This window comes from Cebus imitator, unplaced genomic scaffold (genome assembly GCF_001604975.1).
Source record: "Cebus imitator isolate Cc_AM_T3 unplaced genomic scaffold, Cebus_imitator-1.0 Scaffold258, whole genome shotgun sequence".
In the NCBI taxonomy this organism is placed as follows: Eukaryota; Metazoa; Chordata; class Mammalia; order Primates; family Cebidae; genus Cebus; species Cebus imitator.
In genome coordinates this window covers 2,940,697-2,962,982 of record NW_016107573.1, presented here as the reverse complement: position 1 = coordinate 2,962,982, position 22,286 = coordinate 2,940,697, and the positions used below count along the sequence as shown (strand labels likewise).

The following is a 22,286-nucleotide window of genomic DNA, read 5'->3' as shown; positions in this document are numbered from 1 at the left end:
AATCCACGGCATGAACCCTGTTTCATATGTGACACTTTCTATTTACCAGGCTCCTGTTTCTTCAGCTTTCATACCTACATTGGCATTGATACCCTGACACAGAGCAGTGCGTGCTTCAAGCAGGGCAGTTATGGCCAGCATTGTCACAGGCAGGCCAGCTCACTGCACGCAGAGCAGCCAGGTGGACCCACCTGGGTTTACTGAACTTCGTGAACCACGGGGGCAAGCAGAAAACCCCACTGTATTCCAGCCAGTTCTGCCAGGTGTTCCCTCCATGGGCAGATGCTGCTCAACCCCAGTGTGATTTCCTCTTGCTTCTTTCTATAATGTTGCAGAATGCTTAAATTCTTCAGCTCTTGATTTTGACTGTCATTTCTCACTGAGCTTTTACTACAGACAAAAGAAGTTTTATTTTTAGTTAAATTTGCACTGCTCTGAGGACATACATGGATGCATTTATTCATTCACTCATTTCAATGTCTTGAGGTGAACTTGTTTTTAAAGCAGGCTGCCAGGCAGTTAATCAGATACTAGTTAATCAAGGGTTAGTAAAGGCATGGACTTGATATTTAAATGACAGGTGTTCTCTCAGCATCGCTAGATTAACGCTCAACGATTAAATTCTGCTGCACATGAAGTTCACTGCACATTCCATTTTCTAGAGTTTGGCAGTCCCTGTGGTCAGTGACTGGGACTGATGACCAGCCACATGCCGGCACCAGGGTGGCTCTGGGGTGGTGCGTGCTGTAGTCTGGCTGACACAAGCCTAGCTGAAGAGAGGTGCTGCTTTCGGCTTGGATGTGCAGATATCTAGATATCAAGGGCAGAACTCCATCTAGAACGCCTGGGGATGAGAGATGCAAAGGCTGGTAGTGAATGGAACAATTTCCAGTGTCCCAAAAGCTCACTGATCTGGGTTCAAACCAGCCTGCATTGGTGTTAGTTTTGTTTTGTTTTGTTTTGGGACAGTGTCTCTCTCTGTCACCCAGGCTGGTGTGATCTCAGCTCTCTGCAACCTCCACTTCCCAGGCTCAAGTGATCCTCCTGCCTCAGCCTCCCAAGTAGCTGGGACTACAGGCACCAGCCACCATACTCAACTGATTTTTGTATTTTGTGTAGAGATAGGATTTTGCCATGTTGCCCAGGCTGGTCTCGAACTCCTGAGCTCAACTGATCCTCCCGCCTCTGCCTCCCAGAGTGCTGGGATTACCAAAGTGAGCTACTGTGCCTGGCCTGTTTTGTTATTAATATGGTTTTTTGTTTTGTTTTGTTTTTTTGAGACAGGGTCTCAGTCTGTCACCCAGGTTGGTGACAGCCTCGGCCTTCTGGGCTCATGCGAACCTCCCAACTTAGCCTCCCAAGTAGCTGAGACTACAGGCACGTGCCACCATGCTTGACTGATTATTTTTATTTTTGTAAATATGGGTTTCCCCATGTTGTCCAGGCTGATCTTGAACTCCTGAGCTCAAGTGGTCTTCCCGCCACGGCCTCCCAAAATGCTGGGATTACAGACATGAGCCATCTTGCCTGGCCATTGTCTCTGTCCTCACCTTCAGCACTCATCTGCCTCACTGAGAGGTCTCAGAGTATGCTGTGTGGTTTCAGCAATACCCTGGGGGGCCGTGTAACATGACGCTAATTCAAGGGGTTTGCTCTTAGGTTACAAGGGGTTACTGCATTCCCTCAGGAATGCTGAGTGGCCATCCACTCTGATTAACTGAGGTTCCCACTTCTCGGCCACTTGCTTTCTCTACAATTCTTACTCTCTTGAGGCACAGTGTCCTCATCTGCAAAAGGTGAATAAAAACAGTCTCTGCCCTGAGGGCTGTTGTGAGGAATAAACGAGGGAGTGTGCGTGAAACACTCAGCGCACAGTCAGAGCTCAGCAAGGGCTTAAAACTCCGAAAAGGGAAAATCTGCTTGTGGTTCCGCGGCAAAGGGCAAAGGACGGTGTTATGGGCCACACTGCCACATCTAGGTACACAGCTTGTGCTCAGCATATTCATTCGTTATATTAATTGCTACATGGCTAGAAGTAAAAACTTTCGAAAAGCTATAATTAACTTCACTAGTTCCTTGTAAAATATGACTTGGGTTTGCAAGGATATTTTTTTCTCCTCTTGCTAATCTTAACTTCATATATTTCCATTTTTCCCAATTGATGATCAGTACAACTAGTTTGGCATTTGCATCTGAGTCAGAGCAGTGCTAGCGATCAAAAGCCGCCCTGGGGAACGTGGATTTGTTTCATTCCCAGAGGGAGTGACACGTGTTCTGGCATCTGAGCCTTCCGAGTGGGGGGAGTGAATCTAGCAGTCAGGCTGGGGTTGGGGGACACATGGTGCTTTGAGCCTGACTTTCATGCTTTCAGAGCCACAGTACTGATGATGGGAGCAGTGGCTTGGTGTGGCATAACTGTGCCACCACACCTTGGAGGTGAAAATGCAGTCCTGGAATATATACATTCAGGGTCTTGCTTTCATCTCTTGAGAGGGGTTTCAGTCTCCCAATCCTGCACTGGTCTGAGTGCCAGCAAACAGAGTCATCATCTGCGTGCCCATGGTCTCCCAGGGAGCACAGGATTTCCAAGGAAATTGATGGATGAGAAATCATGGGGGTGGTGGAGCTTAGAAAGCTTATTTCATTAGTAAATGGCTTGAACCGTCAAGGTCCAGCTGTGGTTTCCACTGATGGAGGAACAGGAAGAAGAGGAGCCTTGCATTTACCTCAAGCGCCAGCAGCTTCTCTTGGATCAGGAAGACATAAAAGTTCAATGTCATCTTCAATTTGTGCGGGCTCCCCTTGGAGATGCAGAGCTGGTGAAGTGAAGTAGAACAGTTAAAAAAACACGTGGGGAAGTGATAAATCACAGAGAGAGATTGCATATGCGGGAAAGGTGTCTCCCACAATTAAAACAAGTGGTCAGAGCCTCCCTGGCGACCTCTGGTCTGCATTGCCAGCCTGGAAGATGGCTGCTAAATTACTTAAATTTAATAGGTAGTTAATATGCCCAATCCTCCTTATGACCCCAGTGGGCCGAATGGCTCTGCTTGCTTTAGGAACTGGGCATTGTATGGTAGAGCATCCTCAGCCTTGACATAAAAGGTAGCACACTGGCTCCCCAGCCCCGAACCTTCCCTTTCTTGTTGCTGGAGCAAGGCAGGGGTAAGATGGGGAGGGAAAGAAAGAGGAGTGGGGAGTGGAGTGGGGAGCAAGGATGTACGGGGAGCAGCGGCACCACCAGATGTGGGCATAGCACTCGTGGAAGACATTGCTGTGGCTATCCAGACTTTGACTCTCCACCCGCTGGCTCTGTGGACGCACAGGGAAGGCATTAGGAACTGCGGCTCCTCCCGGATATGACACCTTGGTCTCATCCCTGAAGGCCACTCCCACCACTCACACACACTGAGCTCCTGGGGTCTTGTCATTGTTGAGAGCTTAGTTTTCTTGTTTCTGGTAGCTCTAGATAGAAGAATGTATTGGCCTCTTTTCCAAAAATCTACAAGCCAATCCTGTTTTTGGTTAAGAGACTTTACCCAGTCAAGTAGTTGTTGTTTGGGAGGTGTTGAAGAGCCTGCCTGGCCTGCCTAGGGTATTTTACGACCATTTGGAAGTGCCTGAGGATATTACCAGGCCTTATTTGATGCAGTAAAACATCCCATTTGGCCCCTCGGCACTGAAGATATGTTTCAGTGCAGCTCTCCTCCAGCACCGGATTTGCTGCTGCAGCAGTGGGAGGGAAGAGCCGGGATGCAAACTCATTCTGCAGCCGAGGTTCTGTTCTCATGATCCTTGCTGCGATTTCTCTTTTGATGTTGGCAATTTTAAAATGACATCAGTCTATCTGGACCTTTTTCCTAAGGCACTTGCTCAGACCACTCAGTAGATACCATTTAGCCGCCACCTGCCCAGTGAGGTGAATCAGGCCCATTAGGCCATTTGTCAGGCGAAGGAATGGAGGAGTGAGGGCCCCGCCGGCGCCACAGGGCAGCCTGCGAAACAGGCAGACAGGTTTCTAGGCGGCTTCTGCCACTTTGGGTCCCTTGGGGATTAATACACAAAAAGGGCCCCTTGGGTTTTCCACGGCAGATTTCTCTTGAGAGCAGATAAAGTAGCTAATACCAAATTGGATTTGTTCTTTGGGGTGGACTTGGCCTTTCATTCCACCTCTGTGTAGGATAAGTGTGTGGATAGCGCTGCCACTGTGCACATCACCAGATGGCATTTGGGTGCGAGCTGTCCCTAGCGAGACAGCAGAAAAGTCACACAGCCATCCCCCTTCACTAGCCCTTCCTCTTGGCTCATTTGGAAGGGGGAAGGTTTCCCACACCCCAAACCAAAGATCCTTTTGGAATTTGCTGCTACTGGATTCAGCTGTCACCTTTCTGCTCCGAGTCTGCTTTCTCCCTGTGGATCCGCGTGCCAGAGGATCTGCGTGTCCTTTTGTGTCTGCACCCTCCCCCGCTCCTTCGTTTTCAATATGTAGTAGCAGAGAGGAAGTATAACATGATTTTAGGGCTCGCATTTCAATTCTACTGCATTTTTATGGGACAAGCAGAGACCCAGCGCCTGGAGTTATTAGGTTAGTATCTAAAATGGGTTCAGCGCTGTGAGTCTTATTGTTTAAAATGAATGAGATGGTCCTCTGCCGCCTTCTTTTCTCCTCCCTTGGGATGAGTGGATTGAGGCAAAGCCCCCAGAGACGAGCTGAAGGAATCCTGGCGCTCTGATTAGTTTTGTTCCCCTGCTTAATTGTACAGCTTCCTTTCTCTCACCACTGATAGCCAAAGTGGCTCTGTGTCTCCCCCCACCTTCCCTTGCTTTAGGAACAAGATGATCACAATGCAGCCTTGTGAATCAATTTTCTCTCTGTGCTGATGAAAGTGTAATTCATTCTTAATCAAGCAGCCTTGCTGCTGCAGGCTTCATGCCGGAATACATTTAGTTACCCTCCCATCACTTTGGGAAACTATCCCCCAAAAGGACTTTTAGAGGAGAGCTGGAAGGAGAGTTGGCAGTGCGCCTCGTGCTGTGGTTTTCCAGCAGGGGGCACTCTCAGGAACGATGCTGGTGGAGGCTTTGTAGCTGGAAGCCTTCCTCCGCTGGCAGGGCAGCAGGGAAATGTTTGTCACAGGTGCCTTCCAGGCTTGCTTTCTCCAGACCCTGGGGCCGTTTCTCAGGAGTACCTTAATGGCCCACCCAAAATCCTCAGGTAGCAGTGAGTAGGAACAGTTGAGGCTGCAGATGGCATGCCTGGGTTAGAGAGTGCCGGCTGGGTACCAGTTACTTTTAACCAGCCGCCTCTGTCTTTTTAAGTAGACAGATGTGTCTCCTGAATCTGAACTTGTTTAGATCAGGTAGATGTGTCTGTTTTTGTCACACCACACACAATTTGGGGAGCGTAAGGAGGCACAGCTCTGCCAGAGTGGAACTCTCCCAAGTTCTCCCCTGCCCTCTCACAGCCTGCTGGCTGTCACAAACAGCTGGCAGTTTTATGGAGAGGTGGGCAGGGGGAAAGGGACTCTGTCAGGGCTGAGTCTTGATGTTGGGCAAGAAGGAAGAGCCAGGCCCCAACAAGTGGATCAGCTGTGAAGATGAACAGTAAGATAGCAACAAAGCCTCACAGATCTGCCCCAGAGGAAGAAAAGGAAGTTCATCTTCTCAGAATGGAATTGGATTAGTGACAGACTTGAGCAGCCTGTTCAGTTGAGAGAGAACTTAATTCCCCCTGTGTTATTCACGAGGCTGATTCTAATCAGATGTGAAGAGACAGCTGGAGGAGAGCAGTGGGTCAGCCAGTGCCTGGTGCAGAGGGTTCATGTTCTTGTAGGCAGGAGCGCTTTGGGTTGAAGACTCTGAGCAGGGCCCTGGGGTTTATAGCCTGCCCAAGGAGCTGGACCTGGCTGCAGGACTCCCATGGTTGGACCTCGTCTAGATTCAGTGAGAGTTTTGAAGTAGAGCGCGTGGCAGATGTCACTGGTTACGCTCACCAGAGCTTGGCCCACTCATCTTCAGAAGGATTCAAAGGCAGTTGACCAGACTTGGTAGGTCCCAGACTGGTGGGACTGACTGGCATTTTTGTTTGGAATTCGGAGAGGGGATGGGACTCACCAGAGTGGCTTCAGGGCTCTCAACTCACAGTGCAACACAGGACAAGGGAGGGCCTTCATGGGACTCTCTCCACAGCACCTTCTGGCTCTAGCAAACAGGTGTTGCTGAGCGGTGTAGAGGGAGCCGGGCTGGTCGCTGAGCTGGAAGATGTACCTAACAATGGCGGGCCTGCACACCTTAGGGTATGAGAGCATCGCAGGGGAACCAGGAAACTTGTTGGCCGGTTTTCATGTGTTTAAAAAGAAGATGCGAAGGCAGAGTTGATTTTATGAAGGGCTAGCTTTTTGCCATTTCTTCTGAGCTTTTGCCTGTTCCTTTGTAAATACTTCCTGCCTGTGGCTGTGCTGCAAATTCGGCAGCCAGTGAGCTTTCTAGAAGCAGCAGATGGTGAAAGATCCACAGGTGAGGAGCCTGCCCACTGGAGGGGTGAGGCAGTGCCCAGGCAGGACGTGCACGTGGCAGAGCTGTTTGCATGCCCCATGGGGAGGCTTCCCAAGCTCTCTGTAGAAAAACTGCCCGAGGGCGAATGGCTCCCCAGAGCTTCTACCTGCAGGAAAGAAGCCCAGGGACTCCCCTTGTCTCACTGCCTGCCTTCCTCACCTGCTGGGGTCTGAGATAAAGGATACGCAGAGGTGGAAGCAGAGCCATGGGCGTGGCTGGGAGGGCCACTCCAGCAGCAGGGAGGACCATTGTGCAGTCAATTCTGACTCTGGAGTTCCTGTGGGGATTGGAAACCACAGGAATTGTACAAGGAGGGTAAAGGGTGGGCCAAGCAGTGGTGGCAGAAGGCTCCCAGGGCCCTTGGGCAGCAGCCCTTGCTGACCAGCGCAGCCAAGTCTCAGCCGCCTCGGTCTGGCGGGTCTGCCTTCCCTCTGACCACCTCAATGCCTTCTGGAAGACTGTGGCTCTCTCTCCTCCTGCCCGCTGGCTGTGGTGCCTTCCTAATTCTGTGTGGGCAGACTGATTTCCCTCTACCTTTCCTTGTGGCTGAGGCGAAGTTCCTCCTCTTGCAAGATAAGAGGTGGGGCTCAGGTGCTGCAGCGCAGCTGGGTGGAGCTCAGGAAGCAACCCGCCCACCTGAGAGCATTCTGCATCCTAATCAGCACATGCTCGAGTCACTGGAATCTGGTGCTGCTGGCACTGCCAGAACCCTCCCCTGGCACCTCGAGGGGACAGCCACCATGCTCCTCGGGTGGAGGATCCAGGAATTATTGGAGCCAACATTGTACAAATGGCCAGGAGCCTCTCAAGGCCCCCACAGCCTGGGCTCCCTGCCTGGGTAAGTGGCCAGAGGCCTCATGGGGGCATCACTTGGCCTGCCTGGTAGGCGTGGTGGCCAGCACCGTATGCGACCCTGCTGTTGCCTGCACCCCTTCCTAACGAGCACCCTGTTGCCCCCTGGAAGGAGAGGAGCCAGGGCTGGGGAGGGGAGAAACGTGACACTGCTATTAGCAATACGGCTGCCGAGTTCCACCACGCGCCAGGCGCAGTGCTGAGCGCATCACACCCCACTCCACAAGGAAAGGGCTACCATCGCTCCCGCTTCACAGTGAGGAACTGAGGCCAGAGGGGAGCAAGCGACCTGCCCAGGGCCACACAGCTGGTTAGTGGCCCAGCTGGGCCTTGTACCAGGCAGCTGACTGTGCCTATGTCTGACCGAAAGTGGCTGTTAATCTCAGAAACCTGAGTGGAGACACTGGGCTTACATCCTTGCATTTAAACCCTCTCCCATTTTTGCCGCGGTAGTTTTCTGGCAGCTAAATCTCTTCCTCCTTTCTTCCTTAGTGACCATCCTGGTTCATGTCATCACAGGGCACATAACTCCTGGTGCTTCTCCAATGACATTTAGGGAGAAGCCCGTCCTGATGCAGCTCCCTTCCACAGGGAGTTCCACTTAGGCAAAAAAGCGCTTTCTGTTCCCATCAGAACCGGGCTTTCCAGAGGGCTCTGAAGTGAGTTCTGCTGAAGACAGCAGCTCAGCTGCCTCCCCACATTCCGCTTGTTAGCTGGGAACTTCAAGGCCAAAAGATTTGGCAGGATTTACAGAGTCGCTCTCAAGCTGTCTCATTCTGAGCACACTAATGCTGCCTGTCTTCTGATGGTGAAGTGGTCGGTTTGGGGTCTCCCTCCCCTTTATGGAGCCACCGATAGGACTGAGGACTTTTCACATGCAGACGAGGGGTCAAGAGCATGGGCCAGACCATCTTGCCTGCCCTGCCCCATGGCGACCTCCAGAGGAAAGAGGCTCAGAGAGGTCAAGGCGGTCGGCGGTGAGCTGAAGAGTGAGCTCCCGGACCTTCTCAGCCCCGTGGGGAGCTCTTGCCTCTCCCACACACCTCACTGTTTACTTATCATCATAGCCAGCGTACCGGTCACTCAACAAATACTGTTTGAGCTCCTAATCGGCACACAGCACTGAGCCAGGTATTTGGAGGTATGAAGATGAACGCTGCAGACTCCCGGCCCTCCACCCTGAGCTCCTGCGGGAAGTCCCAGGGCTGGAAAGGGAGCATGGTCACACCCAAGGCATTGACTTCAGGAGTCAGCAGAGAGCAGGGCATAGGGAGAGTGCTGGCTCCAGATGCTTCTGTCCAGGGAGACGCTGGCAAGTGGCCCAGAGTCAGGGGCTTAGGAGGTTGCAAACTTCAAGCCAAGAGCTCAGTCCCTGATCCACCCCATCCCCTTCCACATTTCCCTGACTCTGCCCTTCTTTACATTGCTGGGCAGAGCACTGCCCATGTGCACCAGCCCTCCCTGCCTGTACCAGCACCACTGAGAAAGCCGTTGCCTCCCAGGTTGTGGAGAAAAACACCTTCTCAGCTGCTGGGCCATAGGCAAGTTTGCTTCGGGACCACCTGGGGAACCAGGAGCAGAAGAGGTGAACTCTTCCTCATCTGCCAGAGGCCTGCCTTGCAGGAGGCCACGTCGCCTTGCCCCAGCCATGTTGCCAAGGCATGAAGACTAAGATGCTTGCCCTGCCAAGCCCAGAGGGGATGAGCAGCCTCAGCTGGTGCCACCACAGACAGCACATCACAGAGGTGGCTCAGGGACCTTGGTAGACAGGAATGTGAGAATCTATTCAAATAGCCAGGGATCTCCGGTCCTATGTCAAGGGGCAGTGCTGATGGCTTGTCCTGCTGGCGTGCCTCTGTCCACCGGCCCTCCCCTTGCACTTCCTCATTTGTCACCTCCTAATTTGAATCCATGGGCAAATCTGGCTGCTTTTTGGGGGCTGACCGCCAACTTCTTGAGCATCTATTTGAACAGCCTTCCCTTTTGCTCCCAACCACCTTTGAGGTGAGTCCAGGTGGCAGGACAGGACCCTGTGTGACAGAGCTATCTCGTGCCCTCTCAGCCTCTTCTCTGCTTTCTTACAGCTCACCTTGCAGAGCGCCAAGTCCCGAGTGGCCTTCTTTGAAGAGCTCTAGCAGGTGATCCAGCCACCCTAGGACCTGCCACTTCTGCTCCCGGCACCGCCCGATGGACCAGACACCGAGAGAGCCATCCGTAGGGAGCTGGCTGGGGGTTTCCATGGAAGCTCCAGAAATTTCCCCAGCTGAATGAAGAGCCCAGCCCCTCTTATGTGCAATTGCCTTGAACTACAACCCTGTAGAGATTTCTCTCACGGTGTTCTAGTTCTCTGACTTGAGTCTTTGTTTTAAGAAGTGTTTGTCTTCCTTTGTCTAATGTGGGATTCCTGACTCCCACTGTCCGAGGCTCCCTGGGGTGTGTGTGTCTTGCACTCCAGAGCTGACCTCCACCAACCATCCTGGGAAGCTGTTGTAGGGAGTGGGATACTGAAGCCCTGAGAGGCCAGTGCCATCACCCCCGCTCCACCCAGGGTTCCAGAACATTCATTCCCACACGGGAGAGGACCTGGCATGCAGCGAAGTAGCCCAGCCTGGCAGAGCCCAGGCCCAGCACGACTGCCAGCTTCTCATCGTTAGGGAGCCCGCCCAGAGCTCGTGATGAGCAAGTGTTGGGTCCCCGCCAGGCACCCCAAGGCTGCGCTCTGGCTGGCAGCTGGTGGGGAATAGGCAAGGCAGCTGTGGCTGGGAGAGACTTTAGGCAGAAGCTGTGATGCAGGCTGACTGCCAGCCGAGGGGCTGGGAGGCACGCAGTGCCATGTGGGAGCTGACGGTACGGGGTACTCAGTGTCCCCCTCCAGCCACCCTAGACCAGGGTCCGAGAGGCAGGTGGGAGCCACTCACATCTTCCCCATTGCCCGGCAGCCATAGGCACTCCTGCCTGTATGGGGCTGGGGCACTGCCTGATCGTGCTGTAGTTAGCACCCGTAACCCGCTATGACCGAGGATCTGGAAGCCCTGTGGCCCTACAGGTGCGGCTTCTCACTGGCCCAGACTCCGAGCTCCACCGGCCCACTCTGCACTGCCCATCTGCTTCACCTTCCCTCCTGGCCATGTGCCAGTGGGCACAGACCACTTCCTAACCCCTTGTTGTACCCAGCCCTCACTTTGCTGTTGCCCTTGTCCCCCTTCGGGCCCTGAATTTTCTGTTCCCCAGGGGCCAGCCAGGTCCTTCTGTGCCCCTCCCAGCACAGGCTTATTGCAGGTGTCCACCCACAGGTGGCGCTCACCCAGGCCGACACAGGACCCACCTCCATACCAGGCAGAAGAAGGTCACAGAACCACCCCCAGGGCTCACTCACTCCTTGTTTGTTTGTTTGTTTGTTTGTTTTTGTTTTTGTTTTGAGATGGAGTCTCTCTCTGTTGCCCAGGCTGGCGCGCTGGCACAATGTTGGCTCTCTGCAACCTCCGCCTCCCAGGTTGGAGCAATTCTCCTGCGTCAGCCTCCGGGGTAGCTGGAACTACAGGAGTGCACTACCACATCTAGCTAATTTTTTTTTTCTTTCTTTTGAGATGGAGTCTTGCTCTGTTACTTAGGCTGGAGTGTAGTGGACTGATCTCAGCTAGCTCACTGCAACCTCCGCTTCGCGGGTTCAAGGGATTCTCCTGCCTCAGCCTCCCTAGTAGCTGGGATTACAGGCGCCCGCCACCATGCCCAGCTAATTTTTGGTATTTTTAGTAGAGATGGGGTTTCACCGTCTTAGCCAGGATGATCTCGATCTCCTGATGTCATGATCTGCCCACCTCAGCCTCCCAAAGTGCTGGGATTACAGGCGTGAGCCACCGTGCCCAGCTCTAATTTTTTGTATTTTTAATAGAGAAAGGGTTTTGCCATGTTAGCCAGGCTGGTCTCGAACTCACGCCTGGGATTACAGGCATGCACCACCACCACCGAACCCAGCCCCTTCTTGCCCTTTCTTTTCTCCATGGCTGATGCTGCTGTGACCAGCCAGGGCCCTTGAGATCCTTCCAGTTGGGCCATTATGCAAAGCAGGTGATTTGTCTTAATCAGATAAAAGACTCAGTAACTGGAGGCGCTATGGGGGCCTAGAGATTTCTGGAGAGCAGAGTTGGTCTCTGGCAATTCCATCTGGTTTTGAGAAACTGAGAAGCTCACAGAGATCCTGCCTTCTTCCCACTATCAGGCTGACCTAATGGGGTCAGGCTGCTTGGTACCTGCTTGGACCACCTTGCCCCCAGGAAACCAGCCCTGGGTGCCACCCAGCTGCTGAGGGTCTGCAGGGTGGGACTCCAGACCTGGAGCCTAAGTGTGGATGCTGTGGCCTTGTGTCCTCTTAGTCTGTCCCAGCCAGGAGCAGAAGCTTCAGGCGTTTGTAAAGTGAGGTCTGACTCTTGTGTTGTGGCTCTGTCTCCTCAGTCTTCTTCTTCTTTTTTTTTTTTTTTTTAAGATGGAGTCTTGCTCTAACGCCCAGGCTGGAATGCAGTGACGCAATCTCAGCTCACTGCAACCTCTGCCTCCCAGGTACAAAAGTCTCCTGCCTCAGCCTCCCAAGTGTGCCACCACGCCCGGCTAATTTTTGTATTTTTAGTAGAGACAGCGTTTCGCCATGTTGGCCAGACTGGTCTCAAACTCCTGACCTCAGGTGATCCGCCCACTTGGCCTCCCAAAGTGTTGGGATTACAGGTGTGAGCCACCACGCCCGGCCTCTCCTCTGTCTTAAAGCCCATCCCTGGGTTTCCACCAGGAGTTATTTTCCTCCCGACCTGTAAATTTATTCTTTAACAATGACTGCGGGCCAGAGCATAATGGTGGTTTACAAAAACTTGTGGGGCTTTGTTTCCTTCTTCAACTGCTGTGTGTACTTCTGAAGTCTGGGAAGTGCCACGTGGCCTCAAGGGAGCTGGCCGGTGTTTGAGCTGTGGCAGAAGCACCTGGGGCTCCAGCGAGCAGGCTGGGGACTGCAGGACCTCGCTCAGCCAGAAGCACTTCCCCCTCCTTCAGGCAGGAATCCGAGGTGCCTCCCCCACAGACGGAGAAGGTGGAGAGGAGGATGGGCCCCAGGTGGGTCTCAAGCCCCAGTAGCAGGAGAAAAAAAGAGATGCCTGATTTTCAGAGACTGGTGCCTGCGGCTGGGATGACTGTGTCCTTTTTAAGTGAACATTTTAGGGCCTGGCAGCTTGTCAAGTAAGGAAGTCTCAGAAGCCCATAGAGTGAAATCACCTGGCCATGGTGATTTCATCATGAGCCCTTCTGCCAGCTTTCGGGCAGAAGCCCCATGGCACTGGGACCCTTTGTGAGGCCATTGCCCAGCTCATGACATCTGCAAGGCTCCCCCGTTGGCTGGTAGCCGTGCACAGCTGTGCAGCACAGACCGCTTCATTCATCCTGATTGGGGCCCCATGTCAGCCACAGCAGTCCCCGACCTGTGTTGTCCACCCCATTGTTCATGTACCTGCCAGGCCCTGCTGGACAGACCCCGTGGCATCACATAACACTTAATGAGTGGCTGCATCTTGTAATTTTGGGGACAGGTTTCTCTCTCTCCCTCTCTTTTTCAAAAGCCCAGGGGCTGACAACCAGCCTCAGTGACTGTGTTCCTCACCGACAGGGCGGGGCCTCGCCACCCCTGGAGGGAGCAGCCTTGGCAGGGAGCCAGCCTGGCCCAGTGGCCCTGGGGCCAAACCCGCCCTCCAGGGCTTTCAGGGAAGCGCCATCCATTTTCAAACTGTCAAACGTCACTTCTTTCACTGCCTCCCGTCAGGGCTAGACCATGAAAGGCTATTTTCTATTCTGGGGAACGATTGTAATTTAAATGATTGTTTTAATAAAAATTCTAAGCTGGAAAATATTTGCCTTGGGCTTCCTCAGTTTGCCTGTTGCTCAGGCCATTGAGGGGTCAAGCAAGCGGCTGGGTGGGGGCGGCCGTCTCATGGTTCTGTGGAAAAATGAGCCCTCTGCTGTACCTGACTGCCCGAGCCTTCAACTCTGACCCCTTGTCTTTGGTGGCAAATGAATCAACCCCTTTTGGCTGGGTGTAGTGGCTCACGCCTGTAATCCCAGCACTTTGGGAGGCCAAGGTGGGCGGATCACAAGGTCAGGGGTTTGAGACCAGCCTGGCCAATATGGTGAAACCCCGTCTCTACTAAAAATACAAAACTTTAGCTGGGTGTGATGGCTCATGCCTGTAGTCTCAGTTACTCGGGAAGCTGAGACAGGAGAATCGCTTGAACACAGGAGGCAGAGGTTGCAGTGAGCTGAGATCGTGCCATTGCACTCTAGTCTGGGCAACAAGAGCGAAACTCCGTCTCAAAAAAAAAACCAAAAATCATCTCCTTCCACAGTGCCCCTAATGATACCTTCTCCAGGGAACTCCCTCCCTCTTTCTGGGGTAACTTGGCGAGGGCCCTGCATGGTGTCCCAGCACCTCCATTTCCTCTCCGTGGTCCCTGCCCATCCCTGATTTCAGACCAGAAAACTAAGGAGCTGGACTGGGCAATCCTTCCAGACATTTCCACTTTCGGCATTCCAGGCTCTGGGGGTTCAGGCAGAGCCCCTGGGGCCCAGGTGCTGTCTGCAGAGTAAATGGGACGCAGTTGCTGTCAGGCTACACGACATTTGCACTTCACGTTGGAAATCACCACTGCAGAGTTTCTGGTTTTGGTTTTGTTTCCATTTTCTCAATCAACAAAAGTCCTTTATGAAGACCAAAACTTCTATAGGATAACTCCGTCCCGAAGTACTGTGGCCCCAGCCAGAGATTCAGATGGCACGGTGTGGCTGCCAGGACTTCTGAGGGACAAGTTCCACATGCTTGTCAGGTTTCCATTGCACAAGCCAGCGGGGAAGAGAGCCGATCAAAATACACAAGATCTTTCCAAAATGTTGGAGTTCACTGTCTTGGTTTTTTTAAGAAAGATGTTTAAAGGAGATAGACTAGAGAATATAAAAAGTGTGTAACAATTTGTTGTTAGCTTTGAATATATAGACTTGGTCAACCTGGGCCACATAGAAAGACCCCATCTCTACAAAAAAATTAAAAACTTAGCCATGTGTGGTGGCTGCATCTGTAGGCCCAGCTCTTTGGGAGGCTGAGGTGGGAGGATCACTTGAACCTGGGACTGTGAGGCCGTGGTGAGCCGAGATCATGCCACTGCACTCCAGCCTGGGTGATGGAGTGAGACTGTCTCAAAAAAAGAAGAAGAAAAAATTGTGACAGAGTGAGGCCGTATTAAAAAAAATTGGTAACTAATTAGATTTTTTGTTAGATGAATAATATAAACTCATTTCTCAAATGTAGATTGTTATTTTTAGTGATTGGGAGCAGTTTGATTTCCTATGTAGTCTGAGCCAAAGAAAGCACTTCAAAAATATTGGGCATTTTAAGCCGTCCAGGCAATATTTTGACCTAACCTTTCTATAAAAGACACCCTGACCCCCTCACCAAAATAGTAAATGTGACCTCACTGAGATCCGAGCTCCCCCTTAAGTAGAGTTGGAATTACTAATAACAGAATTTCGGTGACTGATTCTCATGGTATTTTGGTATTGAGGAGATCCATTGAATTCCTTGCTGTTTTTTGTCGTCTTTGGTGACCTTGCTGTAAATGCAAAGGTGGAGGCCAGGCCTCAGTGCTTCACTGGGGCATTTGCCACCTGTCCCATTGGAGCCCCAAGTGGCTCATTCTGTCCTCCCTGCCGGCACTTCATTCTTTGCTGTTGGTCCTCGCCTGAGTGGGGAGTGCTGGCAGCTGTTCCCCAGGGCTGCCTACCCCAGAAGCCTTCATGTGGCAGGGAGGATAAGGAGCCACCCACATATAATGAAGAGTTGGCAGCAAAACTCTGGGGGGAAAGGTATTGGCGAGAAGACTGCTGTGACTGTATCTAATCCAATTTCTTAGCCGTCTGGGGAAGAGAAAGTCGGGCACCCAAATGTTCTCCGTCTCCCTTTCAGACAGCCCAGGCAGCCTCATCTCCAGCAGAGAGGCCAAGGGCTCCTCTCCCCCTCCCCTGCCGGGCTGTGCGGGGCTTCCTGGAAGCCTCTCATTACTGCATTACGGCAGGATCCTGCAGCCGCAGCCCCAGCTCCGGTAGGAAGGCCACAGCTCGCTTCCAGAGAGACAGCTGTGGACCTCTGCGCCATGGCAGGAGCACCTGGGGAAAATTACGGGGCCGTTCATCTGTCCAGCAAGGACTCCAGCTGACTCGGAGAGGAACACCCGCCATGTCCTTTCCTGGCTTCTACTGATGCCCGTTTCTCACCGAGGTGTTGGCTCCAGAATAGGACCTGGCATGTTGCCTCTGAGCTGAAATCAAGACATCTCCTGAAGGGCTCCGAAGTCGGAGCAGCCAGAGGCATCTCGCCCCTCCCCTAAGCCGGGCTCACCGGGCAGAGGTGGAGGGCACCTGCTCTCCCTTTCCCCCAAGGGCCAGAGCTTCCATCCCCAGAGAAGACAGTTGACAGTGATGCCTCTGGGTACCCCGGGGGATGTTGCCAGGATAACGTGAAGAACAGGAACAAAATGTACTCAGGTTTTTAAGAAAAGGGGTGTGTGGACCTGTTACAGTGTTACCGTTGCTTAACAAGCAATAGACGCAGCTGGCCTGAAGAAATGTGAAATCTCTACCACCGGTTGCAGGAGGAGCTGGAAAGGGCACAGCTGAGAAGCTCAGAGCCCTCCCTGCCTCCGAGCACAGACAAACCTGGGTTCCTGCTCAGCCACTGACCAGCCACGTAAGCCTAGGTAAATTGCCCAGCTTATTGGCCACTGCAGTTTCTTCATCTGTAAAATGGGGATTTTATAGGGTTTTGTGGGGATTAGCTCTAAGAAAGCTCTAAGCACCTTGCCTAGATGTGCGTCACCCCTCTTTATCTGAAGTGGTAGCTCTTTATCTGAATACTTCTTTGGGGGGCAGAGGGCAGGAGGAAGGAGAGAAAAGAGCCATAGTGACCCAGGGGATGTCACAGCTCAGAGGGATCAGGCCCACCCATGGCCCCCCCGTGGCCTCCATCCCCTCCACCTGCACCCCGAGCTTAATGAGCCTGCAGCTGGCCTGTTTGTCCCTGCCCGTGTTTGCCCAGTGCCAGCTGCAAAGCCCAGGAAATGATAGATAACTCCAGGTTGGAGCTGCCTGGGAAGGATGTTCTTATTTTGTCCCATTAATACCCGATGCTCAGGTCAATAATTGACTGGAGGCTGAGGGTGGGAGAGAACCAGGTGGGCCACACTCTGCTCACGAGCTCGTCCCTGAGCCTGTGAGTACCTGGGCTGTAAAAACCCAATTGCAGACGCCAGGGAGGCACAGTAGTGACCTAATTTTCTCTTATCAGGCATAAGGAAGATGTCCCCGTGGAGCCTTGCCCATTTCCAATATAAATAATGTCATTCCCCCGTCTGTCTGTTCAGGGAGGAAGGGGCAGCCTTTGATCTGAAGGAATTAAATCGGTAAACAAAGCAAAGAAGGCTGCTAAGGTGTCCCAAGCAGTCACCTGCTGTAAATTTAACCAGGAGTTAAATTTGGATGAGTGGAATGGACCCATGACCCGGACAGCCTGGCCTCAGGCCCACCCTCTCTGAGATCTCCCTGAAGTCTCCCTTTATCCCCAGCCGAGCTGGAGAGCACCTCCCCGGGACCCCTGACATACCCCTGCCTCGTCGAGCTGCACAGGTGTCTCCACCCTCCCCAGCAGTGGCCCTGCTGGGACCCTGGGGATTTTTCAGCAGAAGATAATTCCCAGGCAATATATCTGAGAAAGTCAAGTGGGCCGGGATGGGCAGCTCAGCCTGGAGCCCCGGACTGGGGAGGAGTTCCACTCAGGGAGCACAGAGCCCTGTCTGTCCCAGCAGAGGGCAGTTCAGGGGTCCAGCCTGCACTTCAGGCCAGCTGGCTGTGGGTTCTGATCCCCTGCAGCTCTCTGCCTGTGGGTGGCCTTGAGTAAGTCCCTTCCACTCTCTAGGCGTCCAGGTCTTGGCTATAGAAGGTCAGGTTTGGACCAGTGGAACTCAAGACTCCCTTAGCTTCCAACTCCATGGGCTGGTCCCCTGAGGTCCCCCAAAGCCCCATCAAACCAGCTTCGCCTTCCAGGGAGCCAAAACGGGAGGGACTGGCCCAGGATCCCGCAGGAACGGCTGCAGCTGCAGCCATGACTGGGAGCTGGAGTGGAACCACGTGCCCTGCAGGGACCCCAGCCTGAGGCCTGTGTTAGGGCTCCCATAGCACCCCTCCTTTCTCTTAGCCCCACGCTCCTCTAGCACAAATTCAGGAGGGGCCACTGAGCTACCAGCCCCCGGGCTCAAGTGAAAGGCAGCAGGTGCCAGGGCGGGGGTTGGTACGGCCACTCTGGGCTTTCCTGCTGCCTCTTCCTGAGCAGCCAGACCCAGCGCCTGTCAGCCCGGGTGGCGGAGGGTGGTGGCAGGAGCTGCAGCGTCGGCCAGGCCTGCTGTGACAGTTGTTCAACCCCGAAACCCATGGGACCTCCTTTCTTTGCCCAAGCCTACATCCTTCCCTCTCCTCACCCCCCAGCCTTCCACTCCCAGCCCAGTTCCTAAGTTCCTGAGGCTGAATCTATTAAGTCCTTCATATTAACCAGCAAAGGGGGAAACAACCCTCTTTCATCTTAACTGGAGTGAATTTGCATTAACACCTGGGGAGTTCTGTTTGCCTTCAGAAAGCGCATTGCTATTCTGAGCCGCACATGCTGTGGGGTTAGTGCAGTATCCTATTCTTTTATTAATACGGCTTTTCTCTCCTCCCTCCTCTTTTCCCATGGAAGGGGGAGAGCGGCTGGGGATGCCAGGGCTCCCCACACCACGTAGGAAAGGCCCCTGGCAACACCAGGATGGGAGGGCAGCTCCCAGCTGGGGCAGATTCCTCCCCTCAGAAGGCGGCAGGGGCAGCTCCCAGCCCAGTCCAGAGTCCCCTCCCTGCTGTGACCAGTGCATGCTGGGCATAGTGTGGAGAACCCCGCCAGGCAGGGCTCAGAGACACACCCTGCCCTCAGGAGCTCCTTAGGCAGGGAAGGGTTAGGGAGGGGGACACCAGGGAGCCGGGGCTGTGGATACTCACAGATGGCCTCTACTGGCTCAGAGGCTCTGTGAGGTCTCTCCCTGGAAGTCACAGCATTACAGGGGCCTGACTCAGTGGCCGCTGTGTGTCTGCCCCAAGCCGGCTGCTCCTGGTCCTCTGGTGATAGGACTGGTATTAGCCACCCTCGGTCCTGTCCACAGATGCAATTTCAGATGCTCTAGAGTGCCTGGGAAATGCTGAGTCTAGGGCAGGAGTGGGTTGGGCAAACCTTGGTTTTCAGGTCTCAGACCTGGAGATCAAGGTTCTAGGAGGATAGAAGTTTTAAGGCAGGAGAGGGGACAGTGAAGAGTGAATGTCTCCCTGGGACCCCTCCCCTAGAGACCGGCTGTCCCTGCCTCAAGTCTTTCAGGAGGCTCAGCTCCTCCCCTGAGGCCAGACCTTCGTGGATAAGAGCCCCCTCTCCCTCTCCACAGCTCCTCAGGAGGAACAGAGGAAAAGCAACAGGCATTGGACCACCCCTCCCCTCACCTCCCACCTCCTGAGATGGGGAAGGGGAGAAAGGTGCGGGGAAGATGGGGTGGGGAGCTGCGGCAGAGAAGGGGTCCCATGAGGACCTTGGATGAACTGGGGATGGGGGTGTCTGGGCTCCCCAGTGCTGCTCTCCGCCTCACGTTCCCCTCCCGAGCAATGGAGGGTATTCCGAATCCACCACAGGGCCGCTGTGGGGTTGAATGAGATCACGGGACCGGTCCGGCTGCGCTGAGGGTTTATCAACCAAGCCCTGCTGCTGCATGGTTACAGCTGTTTACTCTTAGCTTGTCCTAAGCCAGTGACCAGAGACGACAGCGCAGGATTGGGAGGGCCATGGCCAGGAGGAGTCCTCACACAGCTGTGCCTTGACTCCTGGGCCCTGGGCAGCTGCACCCATCTCTGGACCACGCTAAACTGCCCCCACAATGAAGAAAGGGGCAACCCTGCCAGCGGTGGCTGTCGGTCTGTTGTATGTTGACAGCGGGAGAGGGGCTGGTGGTTGCAGATGTTCCCAGGTGGGTGACAGCTTCACCTGGCTGGGCACAGCCCCTCCTCAGGGATTGGCAGGAGAGCCCAGAGGCTCTGGGGACCCTGGGCTGGTATCAGCACTTCATGGACATCCCCGACCCTTCCGGCAGCCTGCCAGCCCCCACTCACTACTGGACGCATGTCAGGTGCCATGGCTGCACTCTCCAGTGACATTTACCAGCTAGGAAGTGGCCACGGAGACATGAAATCAATGTGGCCTGGGGCTAGCCCACTTCATTAGAGCTGGCTCAGCTCCACTGGGTAGGGCAGCGCAGGCTGAGTGCAGCCCCTCGCCAGCCTCCCAGCTCCTCCCAGACTCACCTGCTTGGCTGATGGGCCCTGTGCCAACCCCAGCACTGATCCTGTGTGCGTGGGGTTGGGGCCACACGTCTCCTGAATGCCTGCTCTGGCCAGGCCCTAGGGAAGAGGAAAGAATGTCAGCAGTGACCTGAGTGGGCCCTGGCACACTCGGTCTCTCCCTAATCCTCACAGCAGTCCCCAGATCGGGCCACGACCTTTCACGACACCAGGGCCTAGTGAATGTCAGCAGCTCTCATTTAGGGCCTTACCTGGTAGCATCACCAGGGACCCCCATGAGAGCCCAATGCAGTGACCATTATCCCCATGTGAGACAGAGGAAGAAACTGAGGCTCAGGGAGGCCCACTGACTTCTCGGAGCTGAGACTTGAACCCTATCCTCCTCATGTGCCTGGCTCATTCAGCAACTCAACCTCAGAGAAGAATCCCTCCGGCCCCAGCCCACTCAGAGTGAGTGGGACAGAAGACCCTCCCCTCACATTGCCTGGGGACAGCCCACAGCCCTCTTTGGAGGCTCAGCAGTGGGAAGCCCAAGGGGACCTCGGCCTGGGCTGTCTAGGGAAGGGTGGTCCTGGTCTTGGCCTTCCCCTCCTCATGGCAGGGGAGGAACCTGGGATGTGGGACTGGGCTCAGTGCTCCCTGCTGAGGAGGAAAGAGCCCAACTCTGGGGCACCAATGCTGCTCCGTCTCCTCCAGCTGGGGAGCCCCAAGCAAGGCCCTTCACCCCTTTGCATTCCAGTTGGCTCAGCTGGAAGTCTGAGCTGCAGCCTCAAACTCCTGGGCTCAAGGGATCCTCCTATCTCAGCATCCCAAAGTGCTGGGGTTACAGGTGCACACCACCGTGCCGCGCCTGCTCCTGAATTTCAGCAGACCCTCAGCATGCCTCCCTCCCTGGCAGCAGCAGGGTTTTTTGAAAGTGCCAACCTGGCCCAGCACCCTCTGTTCCATGACATTCGCGTTTATCTAGCAGCCTCTGCAGAGGCAAGACTCAGACCCGACCCACCTGTAACCTCCAGAGTGGCCGGGGTGGGCAGGTGGCCCGAGCCTGCTTGTCTGCCTCTCATGCCCAACACCATGCCCAGCACAGCACCTGGCACGTAGTAGGTGCTCATGACAGATCTACTCAGTGAACGAACGAGTGTCTGCTGACCCATCTTGAGCATCTCAGTGCCTGAGAGGCTCACCTCACGCCCCAGGCTGCTGTGCAATTCGGGTGAAATGATGGCTTGGAAAAGGCTTGTTTTTATAATTAAAATGCAGAGAAGGAGGAAGAGGGAGGCGGTGACTTCCCAGCAAATGGGTGTGGGGCCTGGGAGAGAGTCCAGTGCCTGATGTGCCCCTGGCCAGCTGGTCCAGCCAGCTGAGCTGTAATCACCACAGGTCCGGTTATCACTCAGCCACCGGCTCCCCACGCCTCTCTGGCCAGGAGGAGCATCCGTCAGTCTCCTTCCCCACGACGGCCCAGACAATTAGGCAGTCCCGCCTGAAGCCACTGCTTGAAGCCGCTGCCTCCTCTGCCAGCCCAAGAGGCAGGGCCAGGCAGGGTCACACCCCCAAGCCAGGCCAGCCCGACCCGAGCCATGTCTGCGTGCCAGGCACATGCCCACCTCTGCACATCCTCCTCTTCCTGGCCTGGGGGCATTGCTGCATCCCCAGTCCTCAGAGATGAGGATGTGGTCTCCCAGAGACTCACCCGGGTCATACAAGTGAGTCGCACAAGAGCTGTCACTCTGAGCTGGCCCCTGAGCCCCCACTTTTAACCTCTGCAGCCCTTCTCCAGACCTCAGTTTCCCCTGTGCACCAGAGAGCAGCAGCTTTCTAAAGGTTCCGCCCTGAGGAGCCGGCTGGCCCCCAGCCAGCATCCCAGGGACAGCATGATGGATGAGGATCCCGTGGGGGGCAGGTGTGACACACGCACACACCCGCCGACCGACCGTTGGGTGATGGATCTTTTCTTCCTCTCCCCCTCCCCAGGGGCTCAGCTCCATCTGGTCAGGCGCAGCACCAAGCTGATGGATGGGCCACCCACTGGGCCACCGTCGCCGCGGCCGCCCCCTGCACTCTGGATGCTGCACGCCAGGGTAAGCAAGCCACTCATTCAGTCATTCAACAAACACACTCAGGACCTACTATGTGCTAGAATGCAGCATGAGCAAAACAGACTAGGAAACCGGCTGTCACCCTCCATGTGACAAATGCAGTCACAGGGCAAACAGAGGGTGACTGTGTGAGCCAGAGGAAGCCTCCAAGCTGACTCGAGGAACCAGGGTGAGGAGTCTTCACTGGGCAAAGGGAGCAGCTTCTAGAAAGGCCTGGATGTGAGAAAGGGCAAGGCATGTCTACACAGCAGTGACAAGTTCAGGATGGTGGGGTTGGGATGGGGGCAAGGGCCGGGGAGGCTAAGATGTGGAGCAAGGCCAGCTTGGGCTCACCCCAGGGGG

General features: G+C 54.4%; 1 protein-coding gene across 5 annotated transcripts in view; it reads left to right on the top strand.

Moving 5' to 3' along the window:
- The window catches only part of NF2 (neurofibromin 2), a 93,489-nt gene extending 83,686 nt beyond the window's left edge, over positions 1 to 9,803 (top strand). For 3 of the 5 annotated variants that reach the window (XM_017499663.2, XM_017499662.2, XM_017499661.2), the window contains one exon: positions 9,492 to 9,803. In XM_017499663.2, coding sequence (XP_017355152.1) covers positions 9,492 to 9,542 — 51 coding nt within the window. In that variant the 3' untranslated portion in view covers positions 9,543 to 9,803. The remainder of the gene's footprint in view (positions 1 to 9,491) is intronic. The other 2 variants (XM_017499659.2, XM_017499660.2) reach the window with 1 other exon arrangement.
- The last annotated feature ends 12,483 nt before the right edge of the window (positions 9,804 to 22,286 follow it).